The sequence below is a fragment of the Nyctereutes procyonoides genome, unplaced genomic scaffold (genome assembly GCF_905146905.1).
Source record: "Nyctereutes procyonoides isolate TBG_1078 unplaced genomic scaffold, NYPRO_anot_genome, whole genome shotgun sequence".
Classification (NCBI taxonomy): Eukaryota; Metazoa; Chordata; class Mammalia; order Carnivora; family Canidae; genus Nyctereutes; species Nyctereutes procyonoides.
The window spans coordinates 7,401,913-7,420,357 of NW_026575036.1; the positions used below are offsets into that span (position 1 = coordinate 7,401,913).

Below are 18,445 nucleotides of genomic sequence, written 5' to 3' on the forward strand. Positions count from 1 at the left end.
TCCTCTCCTAAGCTGTGGACCAAATGGAAACAATAAAGCTTTCTGCAGAAAAGAAAAAGGAAAACCAAAATTCCACTTATAATAGGACAGAAAAACAGAGTGCTTAGATATAAAGCCCCCCAACACACACACAACACACACACACACAAATGTGCAAGATTTGTGTATTGAAAACTACAAAATATTGATGAAAGAAATTAAACAAAACCCAAATGAAGAGAAAGAGCATATTCATGGATTGAAAGACTCAGTATTAAGTTGTTAATTGTCCTTCAACTGATCTATAAATTCAACACAATTGCAATTTTAAGAAGCAGGTCTTTTTCATATAAAGTTATTCTAAAATCTATATGGAGAAACAGAGGAACTGAAATCATCAAGAATATCTTTCAAGAGTGTGAATTAAGTTTTAAAACTCACATTCCTTGATTGCCATACGTACTATAAAAGTAGAAGAATAAAAAAAAAAATTGGAAGAATCAAGACCATGTAGTAGTAGAAAAAGGATAGGTATGTAGAACACATGAGAGAGTCTAGAAATAGACCCATACATCTATATGTGGTCAGGTAATGAATTTTCAACAAAGATGCCAAGTCAATCAAATGTAGAGAAGTTTGTCTTTTCAACAAATTGTGCTGGAGCAATTGGACATCCAAATGCAAAAATGGGGGGATGCTTTAACCCATACCTCACATCATATATAAAATATAACTTGAAAAGATCGTGTACCTAAAGGTAAAGCCAAAACCTGAAATTTCTAGAAAATCTTTGCAATGTTGGGTTAGGCAAAAATTTCTTAGGACACAGAAAACACAAACTACAAAAGAAAAAAAAATGAAGCCGACTTCATCAAAATTAAAAATATCTGTTCCCCCAAAAACAATGTTTGAAGAATGCAAAATAAACCACAGACCAAGAGAAAATGTCTGCAAAGTACATATTAAAAAAAAAGCAAAAAACAAAAAACCTCTGATATCTAGAATTTATAGGAAATTCTCACAACTTCATTGACAGTTGGGTTGAGTAGTAGGAATTGAAACTTGGCAGGCTTCCTTGGATGCACTAGATTTGGAGGAAATAGACTACCTGCTAAAGAATCATGCAAAGTGTTGCAGGAGTCTTGGCTACTTGGACGTCATCGCTGCCGGAAACCGGCCTCTTCTGTTCCACCGTGCGGAACCCGTTCCAACAGCGACATCGTGTGGCAGTGAGAAGCAAATGCAACAGTGTACCGGAGAGCCTCCTGTACTCTTGGGTGGGGAAGATGCCCTTAAAGTTCTGGGGACTGCATTGAGCCCCTGGGGTTCTCGGACATTCTAGAAGTGGGAACGACCTCAAAGGTGGAAGATTCTGATTCGTCCTAATTGGTTGGGTGGATATTCAAAAAAGTTAATTAGAAAAATAAGATATTCTCAGTACTTAAATCCTGAGTTTGTGAAGCATTTCATCTTAATAAATAGCACTCTATTGTAACTCTATACTTTATATATAGCCATAGTTTAAATTTGTAAGAGTTTTGTATTAGTTTTCTATTGCTTCCGTAACAAACTATGGCCAACTTCGTGGCTTAAACAAGTTTATTATCTCACAGTTCCATAGGTCGGAAATCTGATATCTCACAAGGCTGAAATCAAGCCATTGGCAGGGCTCTGGGCCTTTCTGGAGGCTCTAAGGGAGAATCCATCTCCTTGCTCGTTTGAGTTGTTGGCAAAATTCAGTTCCTTGCAGTTAATAGAACTGAGAACCCCATTCTCTTGCTGGCTGTCAGCTGAGGGGCCATTTCTGGAGTCTAGAGGCCACCTACATTTCTCAGCTTGTTGCTCTGTTTTTCCTTCTTCAAAGCCAGCAATGGCAGGTTGAGTCCACCTCTCATAGAATCTCTCTAACCTGCTCTTCTATCTTCCTCTTCCACCTTGTAGGATTAATATTTAGAATCTAGGACCCTTGCAGATAAGCATAGATAATTTTCCCATATCAAGTTCTTACATTTTGATCACGTCTGCAAAGTCCCTTTTATCTTGTTAGGTAATATATTCACAAGTTCTGAAAATTAGGCCGTGGACATCTTAGGGGTGGGATTATTCCACCTACTATAGGTATATTGGTGGTTTTGCCCCCCAAAGATTTTTTTTAAGTAATCTCCATACCCAATGTGGGGCCTGAACCCACAACCCTGAGATCAAGACTCATGTGCTCCACCAACTGAACCAACCAGGCACCCCTGGATTTTTTAATATTTAAAAATCTAATCTTAAAAATATTTTTACTTTCCTGCTGGGAAAAAGGCAAATTTCTAGGATAGCATTTACCCATTTATTCCTAACCCTTACTTTGGCCTATTCCTTATACTCCTCCATTGATTCTTTACTAGATTAAACTGAGGGGCAGTGAGGGGGTTTCAATGTTTCAAATTTCATACTCCTTAAGTAGTATAAAGTTCTGGGGACTGCATTGAGCCCCTAGGGTTCTCAGACATTCTAGAAGTGGGAACGACCTCAAAATTTGCAAAATATACAAAATTTCAAGTATATGCCTATTTTTCTGGGGAAAAGTTCAAGTATCTAGATCAGATTCTCAAAGTACTCTGTGAAAGACACCCCCCCCGGGGGGGGGGACAAACTACAAAACTGTAAATAAATGTTATTTTCATAACAACATACATTTTCATGCCTCCACACCCATGAATCTTGTTCCATGAAATTGAGTGGTGTAGTGGAAAGGGTATCGGCTTTGGGTCTCCCTCAGGTATCTGACTCAAGCTAAGACTGGCTGCGTGTGATGACATTTATCGAGTAAGAAATAAGGAAGCATATCAAGTTTAATGGGGAGCCTCTAAGATGAGAGCAATTCAGGACGTGTTTGATGAACCTTCAAGATAACCAAAAAATCAAAGGGAGATCATCGTAACTAAGGAAATCTAAGAAAGAAGAGACAGTCATATAGTCCATAATAAAATTAAATGTTTGGTTATGGTAAAAAGGTACCAGAAACTATGTTGATGGACAACATACTTGTCACACACCTGGCGAATTATCTACAAGAAAAAGTCAACTCCCAAGAATAGAAATTCAATTTTCACAGAAAACAGCAACTCAAATTTTTTTTAAATTGTTTTATTCAAAATAGCCAAAAATGTTGTCCATATGTAGATGCACCTAGAAATCACTACACTAAGTGAAAGCTATTGAGCACAAGATCCCGTTTACACACAAGGGGAAGTGGACTGTTTGCAAAAGGACAAAAGGAAAACCTCCTGGGGTGATGGAAATGGTTTGTTTTTTTTCATGTGTGTGCATGTGTGTGTGACAGAAATGTTCTCTTATGTGATGGGGATGTTCTTTACTTTGGTTACACAGCTGAACCTATTGGTTATAGCCCCATGAACTGTACACTTAATTTTACTGAATGTAAATAACTCCTTAGTAGATTATTAATAGAAATATGAAAAAGCTTGTCAGCAATCCAATACTTGTATCATTGTCATACAAAAGGCAGAGGAACTGGAATCCATATGGTAATGGGTTAGGGAAGAGGAGGTAGAGGACATGGGGCAGTGCAGGTAGCAAATCTAACATTGGTTAAGTTGTATAGTTTACCTTTGGAGCAGCTAGCAAATTAAAGGATAGATACAGGCAACTATATTGGCCTCAGTCTTTCCAAAAGAGTAAGTCACAGCCTATCTGTTCAAAATGATCATTTTGAGAGAATCCACACAAAACAGCAGCAGCTATTGGGGTATAGGGCAACGTTAGCTTTTCTGGAAGGAGCCCATCTTGGCATGAGCTGATTAAGCTTCAAAGGTAGAGAACATGAGCAAATGGCCCATGTGAGCAGAGAGCAAGCCTGAGTAGTTAAGGAAACTCTAGTTTTTCTAGAAATCAGCCCAGGCCTTTGTTGAGCATACAATTGTTCATATCAACTGGAGCTAATGCCACCCAGCTACTTTAAGAATTAGTAAGAATGTTTGAAGTGCCTGGGTGGCTGTTGGTTTTAGGTATCTGACTTAGGCTCAGGTCATGATCTCAGGGCCTTGAGATGGAGCCCCCTGTCGAGCCCCACCTTGAATCTCGCACTGCATCAAACCCCCAGTTGGGCTCCACACTCAGCAGGGAGTCTGCGGGTCTCTCTCTCTTTGCTCCTCCCCCTGCTTTTGTACACGTATGCGCTTGCTCTCTCTCAAATAAATAAATAAAATCTTTTAAAAAAGAATTAATAGGGGCAGCCCCGGTGGCGCAGTGGTTTAGCGCCGCCTGCAGCCCAGGGCATGATCCTTCTGTCCCGGGATCGAGTCCCACGTCAGGCTCTCTGCATGGAGCCTGCTTCTCCCTCTGCCTGTGTCTCTGCCTCTCTCTCTGAATAAATAAATAAAATCTTTTTAAAAATTAAAAAAAAAATAAAAATGTTAAAAAAAGGAATTAGTAATAATGTTTATCTCTATGCATAGGATATGGCACAAAGTACTCAATTAGTGATATAGTAGTATTCCCCTGCCTAGAAAGAACTCTAAAACATATTCAGCAATGTTAGATGAATGAATGGATGGATAAAATTGGAACAGTCAATTCCAATGAACTGTGTATTTTTCTGAACTCAATTTAAATATTATTTCCTTTTGGAAGCTACCTTCATCCCAAGCTACACACATTTTCTCACTTAATAGTGTAGTTTCAAAGCCAGATTGCCTCTGCTTGAATCTTGACTCTATTTATTGTGTCTCTGGGCAAATCAAACTCTCTATTCAGCTTCCTCACCTATAAAATAGAGCTTAACTATAATATCTACCTCTACCCCACAGGATTTCTGTAAAGATTAAAAGTATTAACACAAAAATATATTTTTTACGCTGCCTGGCATAGAGTAAGCATTCAGGAAACATTAACAATTGTTACTGTGTGTGTGTGTGTGTGTGTGTGTGTGTACCACATTTTACAAATTATTTACTTGTGTAGTCACTGAAAATAAGCTCCATGATCATAGGAACTTTGGTGTGTTTTGTTCACTGTCTAAAACTGTGCCCTCAGATCTAGTAGGCATTCAGTGGTTGCTGAATGTGAATACCTACCTATCAAAGACAATGGAAGTGCAACAAGAATTACAGTAGAAGCTAACTGAATGAATGTTTGGTAACTAAAGAAATGAATAGAGATGATCATATGGAAAGTGATTTCAGACTTCCAGCAGTACCACACTACACAAATGAGGCAAACGAAATTTAGGAATATTCCAGTTTATAAACTTTTTATTTAAAAAATAAAATTATAAACAAAATACAGAAAAATATTGACACCTGTGATAACAAGGAAATGACTCCTAATCTTTTGGGTAGTTTATTATCCTGAAAGAGCAAAATCATGAGTTTTATAAAGAAATTTTATTGTGCAAAGGAGGAATGTACTTTTTAAGTTTCATTTATAATAGGTATTTGGCATTGACAAAAAAAGTATTTGTATGTATACATTCAACATTTTGCAGCATATTTACATTCAAGTTACATTTCCAAATTCTATGCCAAATATAATCTAACTCACCATCAAAAATCCCTAAGATATAATCCTGTTTATTTGGTAAGAGTGCAGTATGATTCTATTAGAAATAATTTTATGCTCCTACTAGGTCAATTGTACTTAGCTACTTTGACCAAATTCACTAACCTTTTCTTTCCAGTGCAAGCCAAGCTTATTTTAGACAAATTAAACACTAACAAAATTTGGCCAGTTACAAAGTTATATAGTTAATTTGCTTCTCCCTCCTTACATTAAAAAAACTTTCAAAGGAAGGACACGGGCTCTAGTAAATTACTTCTTCTTTTACAGTAGTTAGGACATAGTATGGATACAAGTTGCAGAATTTTAACTTCTTTTTAAAAGATGGCTGAAGCACTCTTCCCTTTGGGTTGTTACCAAATTCCGAATTCAGTTGTTATCAAAATAAAACTTGTTAGGAAGCCCACATAGTGTTCTCAAAACTTTTAGCCATTTTTTCCCACACATTCCTCAAATCAGATTATTTACTCATTGACAATTTGGAAAATTTCTTTCTTACTTTCTTTCAATTACACTAGGATAGCTATTATAGTTTCTTGATAATCTTACCATTTGTGTTTCAAAGTATGATTTAAAGTCAACATAAATTACAAGTAGCTTCCATCTATAGTTCTCTGAGAAATCTATCTGAACTTAGTGAAGGGTCAAGATTCCACGGGGCCTGACCAGGCTTGGCAAACAGAAAAGATATGAAAATTCCCATGCCTCCAAGAGATCCCAGATAAATCAAATCTACTCATAATATGCCAATTTCTCCTTAATTATCTCAAATTAAGTTCACCTTTAAAAGTCCAGTAAGATAATTAAAGACAAAACAATGGAGACAGATGAATTTCATTTACTTGAGCTCTTTCTTTCTAATTTACTTCAGGTTGTAACTTCTCCTCCAGTACACGATGGCTGGCAGTTGGCAGTAGGCTGCTGAGTTGACACCACTTCTAATTCGGATTCACGAACAAAAACCACTGCATCACCACTTACATTTATAAGACACTGTGCCTATACAAACAATAGGACATGTTCAAGCACCAACTCAACAATCTGCTCATAATTTTCTATTATTTTAGGAGCAGTGCTACATAGTTGAAAAAGATAGACAACCCAGGAGAAAAATGAACAAAGGAAAAGAAGGCAACTCACAGGAAAGGACATTCATACAACCCCATTGATAAAATTACATTTTCCAAAAGAAACTTTAACAATTCTAAGTCAGTCAATATGAAGAATACTGGTAAAAGAAATTTATCCTAAAATTAATCCTAACAACAATCCTTTGGCCCTACTAACAGAATTATTTATTGGGAATAATAATTGGAATGTACTCTTCACCAGTATACCAGTTAGAACTGGACAGATAACAGTCCAAACTAAAGGGTGTTTTTCACAGTAACTTAGGAGCAAAAGTTTTATAGGTACTTAAGAATACTCAGGATATGAAACCAGCATCTGATCTACGTATGACCATTAATATATTCGTTAAAACATGTTTTAAGCATCTAGAAAAGGTTCTAAAGAACAATTCTCTTTGGTGGGGGATAGGGAGAGAGTGGTAGATGGGAAAGCCATGGAGGAAATCCTCAGGTTCCCCCAAAAGAAGTTTTTAACTACAACTCACCTGGTTTTTATTTGGATTCTCCATGAAGACACACTGCTTCATTATGTAGGAGACAACAGCATTCCCTCCTAATGCAGCAACATGAGCTCTCACCATTGCAAACACTTCAGCAATAAAAGCGTGGAGAAAACCACTGACTCCTCCTTCCTGGAAAATAATATGCAAAAAAATCAAACTATGTATATAAAATGCCAAGTAATTTATATTAAAACATCTTAAATGATCTTAATATAATGGATGATCGTTTTAATTTCATTTTAATTTGTTGCATGAATGAACAAACCTTTACTGAACACATGTCTGTTAAGGGGGTTATTTTTTTTGAAGATTTATTTACTTATTTATTCATGAGAGACACAGAGAGAGAGGCAGAGACATAGGCAGAAGGAGAAACAGGCTCCACGCAGGGAGCCTGATGTGGGACTCAATCCCGGAGCTCCAGGATCACGCCCTGAGCCAAAGGCAGACACTTAATCGCTGAGCCACCCAGACATCCCTGTGACGGTGATTAATATCCTACAATACAGATAATGAAACTGAAGTCAGATATGTGTCATTTGCCCATGACTAGCTAGGACCATGTAGCTACCAAAAAATGGCAGAGCAGGAATTTAAACTGTTTCTCCATCTTCAACATTTCCACCAAATCATTCCCCTCACTCACAGAAATTGATGGTAAATAAAAATAATAAAACTTGTCTGCTCTCCTTATCTCCCATTCTGAAGCATATTCCAGGTACACTTGCCTTTGTATCCATTTCTCAAACATATCAAGCACTTTTCCTGCCTCAGGGTCATTATGCATGCTCATCTGGAAGGCTCCTCACCCAATTTTCCACCAGGATAACTTACTCAATTACTCAGGTCCCTGTTTATATGTAACTTCCTCAGAAAAACCTTCTCTAACTATCAGATCTAAATTCAGTTTCCCTATCATACTCTCTGATAGCCTCTGTGGTATTTCTTTGTATTACTTACTAACACTAGTAATTATACATTAGTTCTATGATTAAATTTGCTTAATGCTCACCACACTCCAGTTCCACTACCCTGTAAATTCCAACAGGTCAGAGACTGCTGCCTGTTTTGCTCATAATTATATGCTAACACCTAGTTCAACAGGTGCACACACTGAGTATCCCACACATATTTTTCAGGGAATGAAATCCAGTAGTTTAGGGAATGTTTTCAGTGTTCAAAAATAAAACAGAAACCAAAGTCTAGCTGAGAGCTTAAAAAGCTTTACAACCTAAGTTTTCCATGAATTCTACTGGAGGTTATTTACAATCTAGGAAGAAATTTCCAACTTTAAATTGGAAGTTAAGGGCAAAATTTAGTATATGTGCTGCAGAAGTGAGCACATAAGGGCAAAATTTAATGCACTGTTAGAAAACACATTTGACCAGATCATACCTTTCTAAAAAAGCCCGAGGATCCTACATATAGATCCTACACATAAAGGCAGTTCTCTTTGTAATTAAGGAATTGAGGTATTTCAGCTTACTTCCAACTCAGTCATAGCTCAGTACATGTTTTTTTTTTTCTTTTACGTATCTGTTTTCCTCCTGCCTTTTAAATCTCAGAATTCTGATAACAGAGTAACAGAGACTACAGAAGTGTAATTCTTAAAAGATTACACAATTGAAAGCAAATAACGTATCAAGCAGTGAATAAATTTGGGATATTATGCCATACAGTTACTATTACAAAATCTCTGTTGAAGGGAAATGTACTATGAAGTAACATTTTGGGATATGGCTGCGTAAGCAGTAGAGGAGGCACTTAGGATATACAATATTATGGACTAAAATAACACAATATCCATGTACTACTCGGAGCAATTGGAAAATTAATTCACCAATCTATCTAGCTTCTCACGCCCAACCTTCTTTGTCAAACTTAAATGGGCTCAAAAGTGTTACCTATTTTAATTCTACATTAAAAAGGGTTTTGAGAATATATTGATAGTGTCTTTTCCATTTTAATACAATTAGAATATTATTTAAAAACTAATTTATCATAAAGGAAACATCCATCAATCAGTCTTTCAGAAGTCATTGCCTCATTTACACCAAAGTACTTATGTCTATTCTGCCGGGCACTGTGCCAGGTACAGGATGGTGAGCATGACATTAAAAAATTGTATGAGAACACTCGTAAAACAATCAATGTGATTCATCATATCAGCAAGAGAAAAACCAAGAACCATATGATCTTCTCATTAGATGCAGAGAAAGCATTTGACAAAATACAGCATCCATTTCTGATCAAAACTCTTCAGAGTGTAGAGATAGAAGGAACTTTCCTCGACATCTTAAAAGCCATCTACGAAAAGCCCACAGCAAATATCATTCGCAATGGGGAAGCACTGGGAGCCTTTCCCCTAAGATCAGGAACAAGACAGGGATGTCCACTCTCACCACTGCTATTCAACATAGTACTGGAAGTCCTAGCCTCAGCAATCAGACAACAAAAAGACATTAAAGGCATTCAAATTTGCAAAGAAGTCAAACTCTCCCTCTTCGCCGATGACATGATACTCTACATAGAAAACCCAAAGTCTCCACCCCAAGATTGCTAGAACTTATACAGCAATTTGGTAGCGTGGCAGGATACAAAATCAATGCCCAGAAATCAGTGGCATTTCTATACACTGAGACTGAAGAAAGAGAAACTAAGGAGTCAATCCCATTTACAATTGCACCCAAAAGCATAAGATACCTAGGAATAAACCTAACCAAAGAGGTAAAGGATCTATACCCTAAAAACTATAGAACACTTCTGAAAGAAATTGAGGAAGACACAAAGAGATGGAAAAATATTCCATGCTCATGGATTGGCAGAATTAATATTGTGAAAATGTCAATGTTACCCAGGGCAATTTACACGTTTAATGCAATCCCTATCAAAATACCATGGACTTTCTTCAGAGAGTTAGAACAAATTATTTTAAGATTTGTGTGGAATCAGAAAAGACCCCGAATAGCCAGGGGTATTTTAAAAAAGAAAACCATAGCTGGGGGCATCACAATGCCAGATTTCAGGTTGTACTACAAAGCTGCGGTCATCAAGACAGTGTGGTACTGGCACAAAAACAGACACATAGATCAATGGAACAGAATAGAGAACCCAGAAGTGGACCCTGAACTTTATGGTCAACTAATATTCGATAAAGGAGGAAAGACTATCCATTGGAAGAAAGACGTTCTCTTCAATAAATGGTGCTGGGAAAATTGGGACATCCACATGCAGAAGAATGAAACTAGACCACTCTCTTGCACCATACACAAAGATAAACTCAAAATGGATGAAAGATCTAAATGTGAGACAAGATTCCATCAAAATCCTAGAGGAGAACACAGGAAACACCCTTTTTGAACTCAGCCACAGTAACTTCTTGCAAGATACATCCACGAAGGTAAAAGAAACAAAAGCAAAAATGAACTATTGGGACTTCATCAAGATAAGAAGCTTTTGCACAGCAAAGGATGCAGTCAACAAAACTAAAAGACAACCTACAGAATGGGAGAAGATATTTGCAAATGATGTATCAGATAAAGGGCTAGTTTCCAAGATCCATAAAGAACTTATTAAATTCAACACCAAAGAAACAAACAATCCAATCATGAAATGGGCAAAAGACATGAAGAGAAATCTCACAGAGGAAGACATATAGACATGGCCAACATGCACATGAGAAAATGCTCTGCATCTCTTGCCATGAGGGAAATACAAATCAAAACCACAATGAGATACCACCTCACATCAGTGAGAATGGGGAAAATTAACAAGGCAGGAAACCACAAATGTTGGGAGAGGATGCAGAGAAAAGGGAATCCTCCTACACTGTTGGTGGGAATGTGAACTGGTGCAGCCACTCTGGAAAACTGTGTGGAGGTTCCTCAAAGAGTTAAAAATAGACCTTCCCTACGACCCAGCAATTGCACTGTTGGGGATTTACCCCAAAGATACAGACGCAATGAAACACTGGGACACGTGCACCCCGATGTTTGTAGCAGCAATGCCACAATAGCCAAACTGTGGAAGGAGCCTCGGTGCCCATCGAAAGATGAATGGATAAAGAAGATGTGGTTTATGTATACAATGGAATATTACTCAGCCATTAGAAACGACAAATACCCACCATTTGCTTCCACGTGGATGGAACTGGAGGGTATTATGCTGAGTGAAGTAAGTCAATCGGAGAAGGACAAATAGTGTATGTTCTCATTCATTTGGGGAATATAAATAATAGTGAAAGGGAATATAAGGGAAGGGAGAAGAAATGTGTGGGAAATATCAGAAAGGGAGACAGAACATAAAGACTCTTAACTCTGGGAAACGAACTAGGGGTGGTGGAAGGGGAGGAGGGTGGGGGGTGGGGGTGAATGGGTGACGGGCACTGGGGGAGGGGCACTTGACAGGATGAGCACTGGGTGTTATTCTGTATGTTGGTAAATTGAACACCAATAAAAAATAAATTTATTAAAAAAATTTATTTTTAATAAAATTAAAAAATAAATAAATAATTGTATGAGGATCCCTGGGTGGCTCAGTGGTTTAGCGTCACCTTCAGCCCAGGGCATGATCCTGGTGACCTGGGATCAAGTCCCACATAGGGCTCCTTGCACGGAGCCTGCTCCTCCCTCTGCCTGTGTCTCTGCCTCTCTCTCTCTCTTTCTCTCTTTCTCTGTGTGTCTCATGAATAAATAAATACAATCTTTAAAATAAATAAATAAATGTATGTATGTATTTATGTATGAGGGCTGGGGGAACCTGGGTGGCTTAGTCGGTTAAGCCTGACTCTTTATCTCTGCTTAGGTCTTGTTCTTGGGGTTGCAAGTTCAAGCCCTGTGTTGGGCTCCATGCTAGGCCCAACTTAAAAAAAGAAAAAAGTAAAAGGGCTATTATTTATAAGGAAGTGTAGAAACACTGATGGTGAAACAATGGGAAAAAGAGCATAATTAAGTCATCTTTATAATGAATACACTTAAAAAAGAGTTTTTTAACTGAAGAGTTTATTGGGTTTCATACGTATTCAATAAAAAATTTCCCTATTCACAATATTAATTTGCTCTAGCCTTATTTCATAACCTAAGATACATGTAAATAAAATTTTCTTCTTGAGTTTAAATTCCTTTGTAATAAAAGATATAAAAGGCTGACTTTGATTCCTAAATTTGACCACATCAAAATATTGTAACTACTGTTACCCAGGGTAAGGTAAGAATTTGAATAAATGGTTTCACATGTACTTTTGGAGGGATGTGGAATAAAATGAGCAGCTGCATTCTTTTTCAGGGGAAGCAAATAATAGAGATAAACTATTCCCATAGACATCCATCTATAATATAGACCCCATGATTTCTAAATGCAAATCCTTAAAAACTGTTATTTAAATATATCTGGCAAGTAACTTACTTGAGAAAACTAAGCTGTTCTTTCAGGCTGTTTCAGTATATGTGTTGCCAAAGCAAGCACTTTCAGGCTGTTTTAAATCTCTAATCAAACATGGATAAATTTACTTATTTTATTTATCACCTGATAAGGATCTGGGATTTCTAATAATAAATGAAATTAAAGCCAACATAAACTCTTGTGATAATACTGTGTGCTGTATGAAATTTAGTTAAGTCTAATCCAGAATCAATCTATACAGGTTATTGCAAAAAAATAAAAAAAGTGTGTGTGTGCACACAGGTGTGTGTACTTTGGCAAAAAATAACAATCTGAAATTTGCTTGTTACTAATGTCTTCAATCAGAAAATTCACAAAAACAATGTTATAAAATTACCTCACGAAGAGAAGTGGTTTCCCGAATAAAAAACATGTTAATTATCCCAAGATATTTAGTTATTTTTGCTCCAGGAATGAAAGAAAGAGGTGTCATCTTAACAACTCCAACTGTAGAATTTGCACAAGGTGGAGCTGAACGGTTCCGGAAATTTCCTTCACCCATGGGACTTGCTTTTTCAACTGTCACAGCTAAATTTGGAGAAAGAAGAAAAAACATCAAGATCAGGTGTTGGTAACTTAATTATTCCCTAAGGTTTCCAAATAAGTGGTGACAACATTCAGCTGTCTGTGAGGCTAAGCCATGTCATGAAAGTAAAGAAATTATCATGCACTGCATGCAATTAAAAAGAGAGAGAAAGAAAAACTTAAGTAGAAATGCTGGAATGGAATTCTTTTGGAAGAAAAATGGCATTCCTGCAAAAGAAAATGTTGATGCGGTGTAGCTACACACACAATGATTGTTATAAAGTGAAGAAAAAGAAAAAGCGGTAGAGCATTAAAAATTATCTGCTGTAGGAACAAATTATTACAAAGAGAGTGTGAAAGTTGTTATATTTCCCAGTGCGGTTTTTTCCATCTTTTGCAGACGACTTCTTCATTGTCAACTTGTAGATAAACCTTAACGTTAACTAGTTGTAATAGGTTTTTTTCTCCAAAACTTTCTGATCAAACTCATAATTTTAAAAACTTAAATGACCTTGGCTGTTTAAAAGTTGACTGCTTATAAAATAACATGAATAATAATAGCTACCACTTAACAAGTAACTACCATAAGCCAGATATATCTACATACTATATATATATATATATATATATATATATATATATATATATAATCCTTACAACAACCCAGCAACATAGGTATTATTATCCCCATTTTACACATGAGGAAACAGTGGCTCAGAGAAGTTAAATAACTTGACCAAGGTCACACAGCTATTAAAATGACACTTCTAGGATTCCAAACCAGATCTGGCTGGTTCCATATCCTGTGATCTTTCCTTTAAAAAGATCCTTTCCTTCCCTTTTAATGGAAATTCTCTTCACTCAAATATATGGACTCAAAGTCTACCAAAATACATGGAGTATAAAGAACACGTAGTAATGATCCAGATTCTCGCAGTGCGTTAATAGTTAACTCCTTTTAATTCAGAAATACCTCATTCTTTTAGCCCTCTGGATATCACTCTTAGTAAACTAATACATGCCATCTACAACATTTTAGCTTGGATCCTGGAAGAGTATCTCTTCAGTAAGAGAGTTCATTTCCTTCCATTAGAAGGATATAATATCTATTTATACACTTTGAAGAATATTTTCACAAAAAAGTAAAATTTTGAAACACAACTGTACAGTTAAAAATGAACAAATCACAAAGCTCTTCAATAACTTTTGCTAAGTGACCATGAGAGTCTGCAGCTTTCACACTCCATCATGTGACTGATTGGCAATGTTATTACTGGGTAGTAAGGTCTAGCCTTCACCACTGGGAAATCAGGGATATGCTTCTCAGATCATAATGTGGTAGAAACATCCGCCTACTTGTCTTAATTGATCCGCGCCTTATGGTCTGAGCTTTCAGTTTAATGAGCTCTATCCAGCTGCTGCATCTGTCTGCAAAGGAACTGTAATCAACTGACGTTGCTGAAAACACAGACAGAAAACAAAAGAAAAAACAAAGAAAAAATATGGATGACGTCTCTTACTCGTCATAACACTCCTTCTGATGATGTAATTTAACTGTAACTTAGAAAAAGAATGGTCCTTTTCAAGTCAGATGTGAGAGACAGTAAAGAGTCAAGCTTTAGACACTGATTTGTCCAAAACCAAGTTCTCAATTAGCTGGCTGAGCGTTTTTGGTAATGTCATAGTTGTGTGGTCTCTTAGGGGAAATGGAAGCAAGGCCTAATAGAAATAACAGTGAAAGGACCATATAGTGCTTTAACTAACTTTATTTCCCATTTTTTTTAACTTTACAATGTTTTAACTGTCTATATTTTAGGACTTTAATTTATAATCCAAACTTTGTGAATAATTCTCTTCCCTACTTTTACTCTAAAATCAAAAAAATAATGCGAATCAAATGCTGAAGAATACATTTTAAAAATCACTAATTGATTTATCCTTTATTAAAACACATTCTTTCTACCATCAGTTACAGGAAAGCCAAAGGGTCACTTTGGCCAATATTCTGTTTTCACATCTAATTTTGGCAACAAAGCTTCTGATGACATTGACTGGGAAGGCAGGTGGGAGTCTAACAAGTTATCCTTTTTTAAAAAAGTCTTTTACCACTACTGAGCTAAAAAATAATGTTAAAGTGCTAAAATTTTATTTTTAGAAACAGGGAAACTATTAAAATGCTAAAAGTGTTATTATTAGTTTAATTGATTAATATTTTTAAAGACACATTCTAACTACAATAAAGCCACATTTTGGTGTCTATTCCACTGTCCAGTGCATTTCTCCAATGTCTGTATGTTTATGCACCACACTAGAATTACACACCTTTGGTGACTATTTGCTTAATTAGACAAACTCACCTCTCTGTGCAGCTGGTATACCTGAGTTAGAACTTGCACTCTCCAGGTGTTCTAATAAGACAATATGAACAACATTAGCTTGAATGCTAAGTACAAGCCAGTATCTCTTCTTTGCTGTTTGTCAATACCTCTATTAGCCAGATGAATACAAGGAAATATTTAGGGCTTCATTATAAAAGCAAACCAAATAGAAGTATTTAGGTTTTTATGCAGTTTCTACCGATATATGAAAGCTAGCTCAGTTAATAAATATCATGCCAAGGAAGATTACTTGTTACTGTAACATAAAGAGTTTAGGAAACATTATAGACATAAGAAAATATAGACATAGTAACAAATGTTAGTAGGATGAAAGCAGGGTGAGAAAACTGAGCAGAGAAAAGCATCAATGTATTAGGAAGAAAATCTGAAATGAAACATGGAGGGAAATGTTTGTTGGGGTGGGAGAGGGAAGAGCCAGTAAGATTAAAAATTACAGACCAGGCAATGACCTATGTCTCACAGATAAACACAAACTGCTTACTAGCCATAACCTTTCCCCTCACCACCAAACCCCCTCATTCAAGGACTTCACTATTAACAGCTCCATCTGGTGGCATCAAGACATCACAGAACTAAAAAGTGGTGTACCCCACAGAACAAAACTAGATCCCAACCTGGAAATCACTCCCTTTCCAGTAACCTCAAAAAAGGAACATCCAGAATTTTCCTTGGTATTTTGTATTTTTATTATTGCTATTTAAGGTATTGTACAAATTTAAACAGCACCATAACAAAAACTTTCATAATCTATTTGTAAAGTTCTGACTCTACCTACACTACCATACTTGAATTTTGATTCAAAAATTTTATAACTGAAAAAATAGTGTTGCCATGTTAGAAATAACTCCTAAAAAACACTGAGGATGATTTCGGTCATCCAGTTTTCTTAGAAATTTATAAATTAAGTAAATACATATTTTTATCTGTTTAATGTGTTAATCTTTAGGTAATATTCTTAAATTAATAAACATTACACCTTTTTAAGATAAGATTTATACAGGTTTCTGCTAACTAGGTGCAACTGGATGCAATGTTCCATACTCTCTCCTCTTCCCATTTTTATAATGCAACTGACCACTAGGTAATACTGGAAAGTGTATAGTGACTGGCATTCCTCTTATAATACCACAAGGCAGGGTTCACAAAATGACTGTAAGGATACCATGCTGTGGCTATGCCCTGACTGCCCTCAGACTGTAGGTCTAGGCAAGAAAAAGTCCTCCCTGATTCAGGATCTTGAGGAGCTTTAGAAGCCCAGAAGGAGACAGAACCTACAGGAAGGAGACCAGAACAGAACTGACATTCAGAAGCTTACCACATCTCTAAGGACAGCTAGTCCAGCACTGAAAAAGGCTGTAGTGCAGAAGCTGGGACAACAAATGCCTACCCTAAGTTTACAGATGCCAGGAAAGTCCCAGGGCTCTATGTCCTATACAGTACAGACTTGGGGAGTGTAGACTTACAGAAAATATAGTTGGCATTAAGAATTCTGTGCAAGTTTTTAAAAGGGGAACGGGGGGAAAAAGCTTAAAAAAAGTGAAAATTACTAAAATGAAATTTACCTTCTATATCTCAGTATTATGTGGGTAATATGAAACTTCCTAGTAGCAACTGTATATAATCTAATGACAAATGTTCATAAAAAGAGCTTAAACATGTAAAAAGTATCTGTTCTCATCTCTAAATAGCAGGTGAAAAAAAATAAAGGTATACAATGATCTGTAAAATATGTTTTTTTAAAAAAGAAAAAACAATATCTTTGCAAAGACTGACAATAAAGCTGGTTGAGGGTAGCTGCCTCTTAGAAAGTAAAATGAATGGAGAAGGGAGCTTGATTTTGGACTATATAATTTTTTTAAGATTTGAATTCTTCACCATGTACATTTATTACTCCCCCCCCCCAAAAAAAATTTTTTTACAAAGGGTGGAGGGGGAGAAAAGCTAGGGAAAATGTCTTTTTCCTGCCTCCACATATGAATGTATTTGAATTAAAATATGAAAAAAAAAGTTTAAATTGCAGCTATTCTTTTTTTTTTTTTAAGATTTTATTTATTTATTTACAAGAGACACAGTGAGAGAGGCAGAGACACAGGCAGAGGGAGAAGCAGCCCCTCCACAGGGAGCCCAATGTGGGACTGGATCCTGGATCCCAGGATCACGTCTTGAGCCGAAGGCAGATGCTCAACCACTGAAGCACCCAGGTGTCCCAAATTGCAGCTATTTTTAAGGGATAGGTTAAAGATGATGATTTTTTTATCTCACTTAAAAAAAGCAGGTTCATCCAACATGTTTGCTACAATCTTAATATTTCTCTCAGAGAAAAGGCCCAAGATGAGATGGTCCTGGGAAGAGATGAACACCAACACCTCAAACGTTTGAATACCTCAGATATCTAATGACCTCAGATTCTCAGTCACTCTGCCATTCCAATTACAGTTTGGCTTCCAAGGTAATAGGCTTTTCAAAAGGGAAGAGACTGCAAGTATTAGCTGCCTGGGTCATTGGTAAACTAGCAATTATGGTGAAAAAAGAAATAAACCCATATGCAATCTCTAAGTCAAAACTTAAAAAAAAAAAGAACATATTTCATATTCAGGATTAGAAGTCTTATTAAAATCTTTTGGGCTTTGTTAAGGAGTTAATGTTCATTGTCAGCCATTCGTATATCTATGTTGAAGAGTTTGAGACAAACACTTATGTTAGGTTCCCCCATTCTACATGCAGAAAGTCTCAATCAAGCCACACAGCAACCTACTTCTTTTACAATTTCCTTTCCCACTGGATACAATAAAATGATTATTTTTCCTTCATTAAGAAGTTACCAATAAGTGATAATCCTGTTATCCACAAAAGAACAACCATAGAAAGTCAGCAAGGCAAACAAAACAGAAGGTTCTATTATTCT

The 18,445-nt window shown here is 36.5% G+C and overlaps 1 protein-coding gene across 8 annotated transcripts in view; it reads right to left on the reverse strand.

Moving 5' to 3' along the window:
- Positions 1 to 5,230: 5,230 nt before the first annotated feature.
- The window catches only part of C2CD5 (C2 calcium dependent domain containing 5), a 100,870-nt gene continuing 87,655 nt past the window's right edge, over positions 5,231 to 18,445 (reverse strand). For 4 of the 8 annotated variants that reach the window (XM_055318556.1, XM_055318551.1, XM_055318549.1 and 1 more), the window contains 5 exons: positions 15,499 to 15,549; positions 14,498 to 14,599; positions 12,954 to 13,144; positions 7,160 to 7,306; positions 5,231 to 6,543 (listed from right to left, as the gene is read on the reverse strand). In XM_055318556.1, the coding sequence (XP_055174531.1) occupies positions 6,412 to 6,543; positions 7,160 to 7,306; positions 12,954 to 13,144; positions 14,498 to 14,599; positions 15,499 to 15,549 (623 nt within the window). In that variant the 3' untranslated portion in view covers positions 5,231 to 6,411. The remainder of the gene's footprint in view (positions 6,544 to 7,159; positions 7,307 to 12,953; positions 13,145 to 14,497; positions 14,600 to 15,498; positions 15,550 to 18,445) is intronic. The other 4 variants (XM_055318555.1, XM_055318557.1, XM_055318552.1 and 1 more) reach the window with 3 other exon arrangements.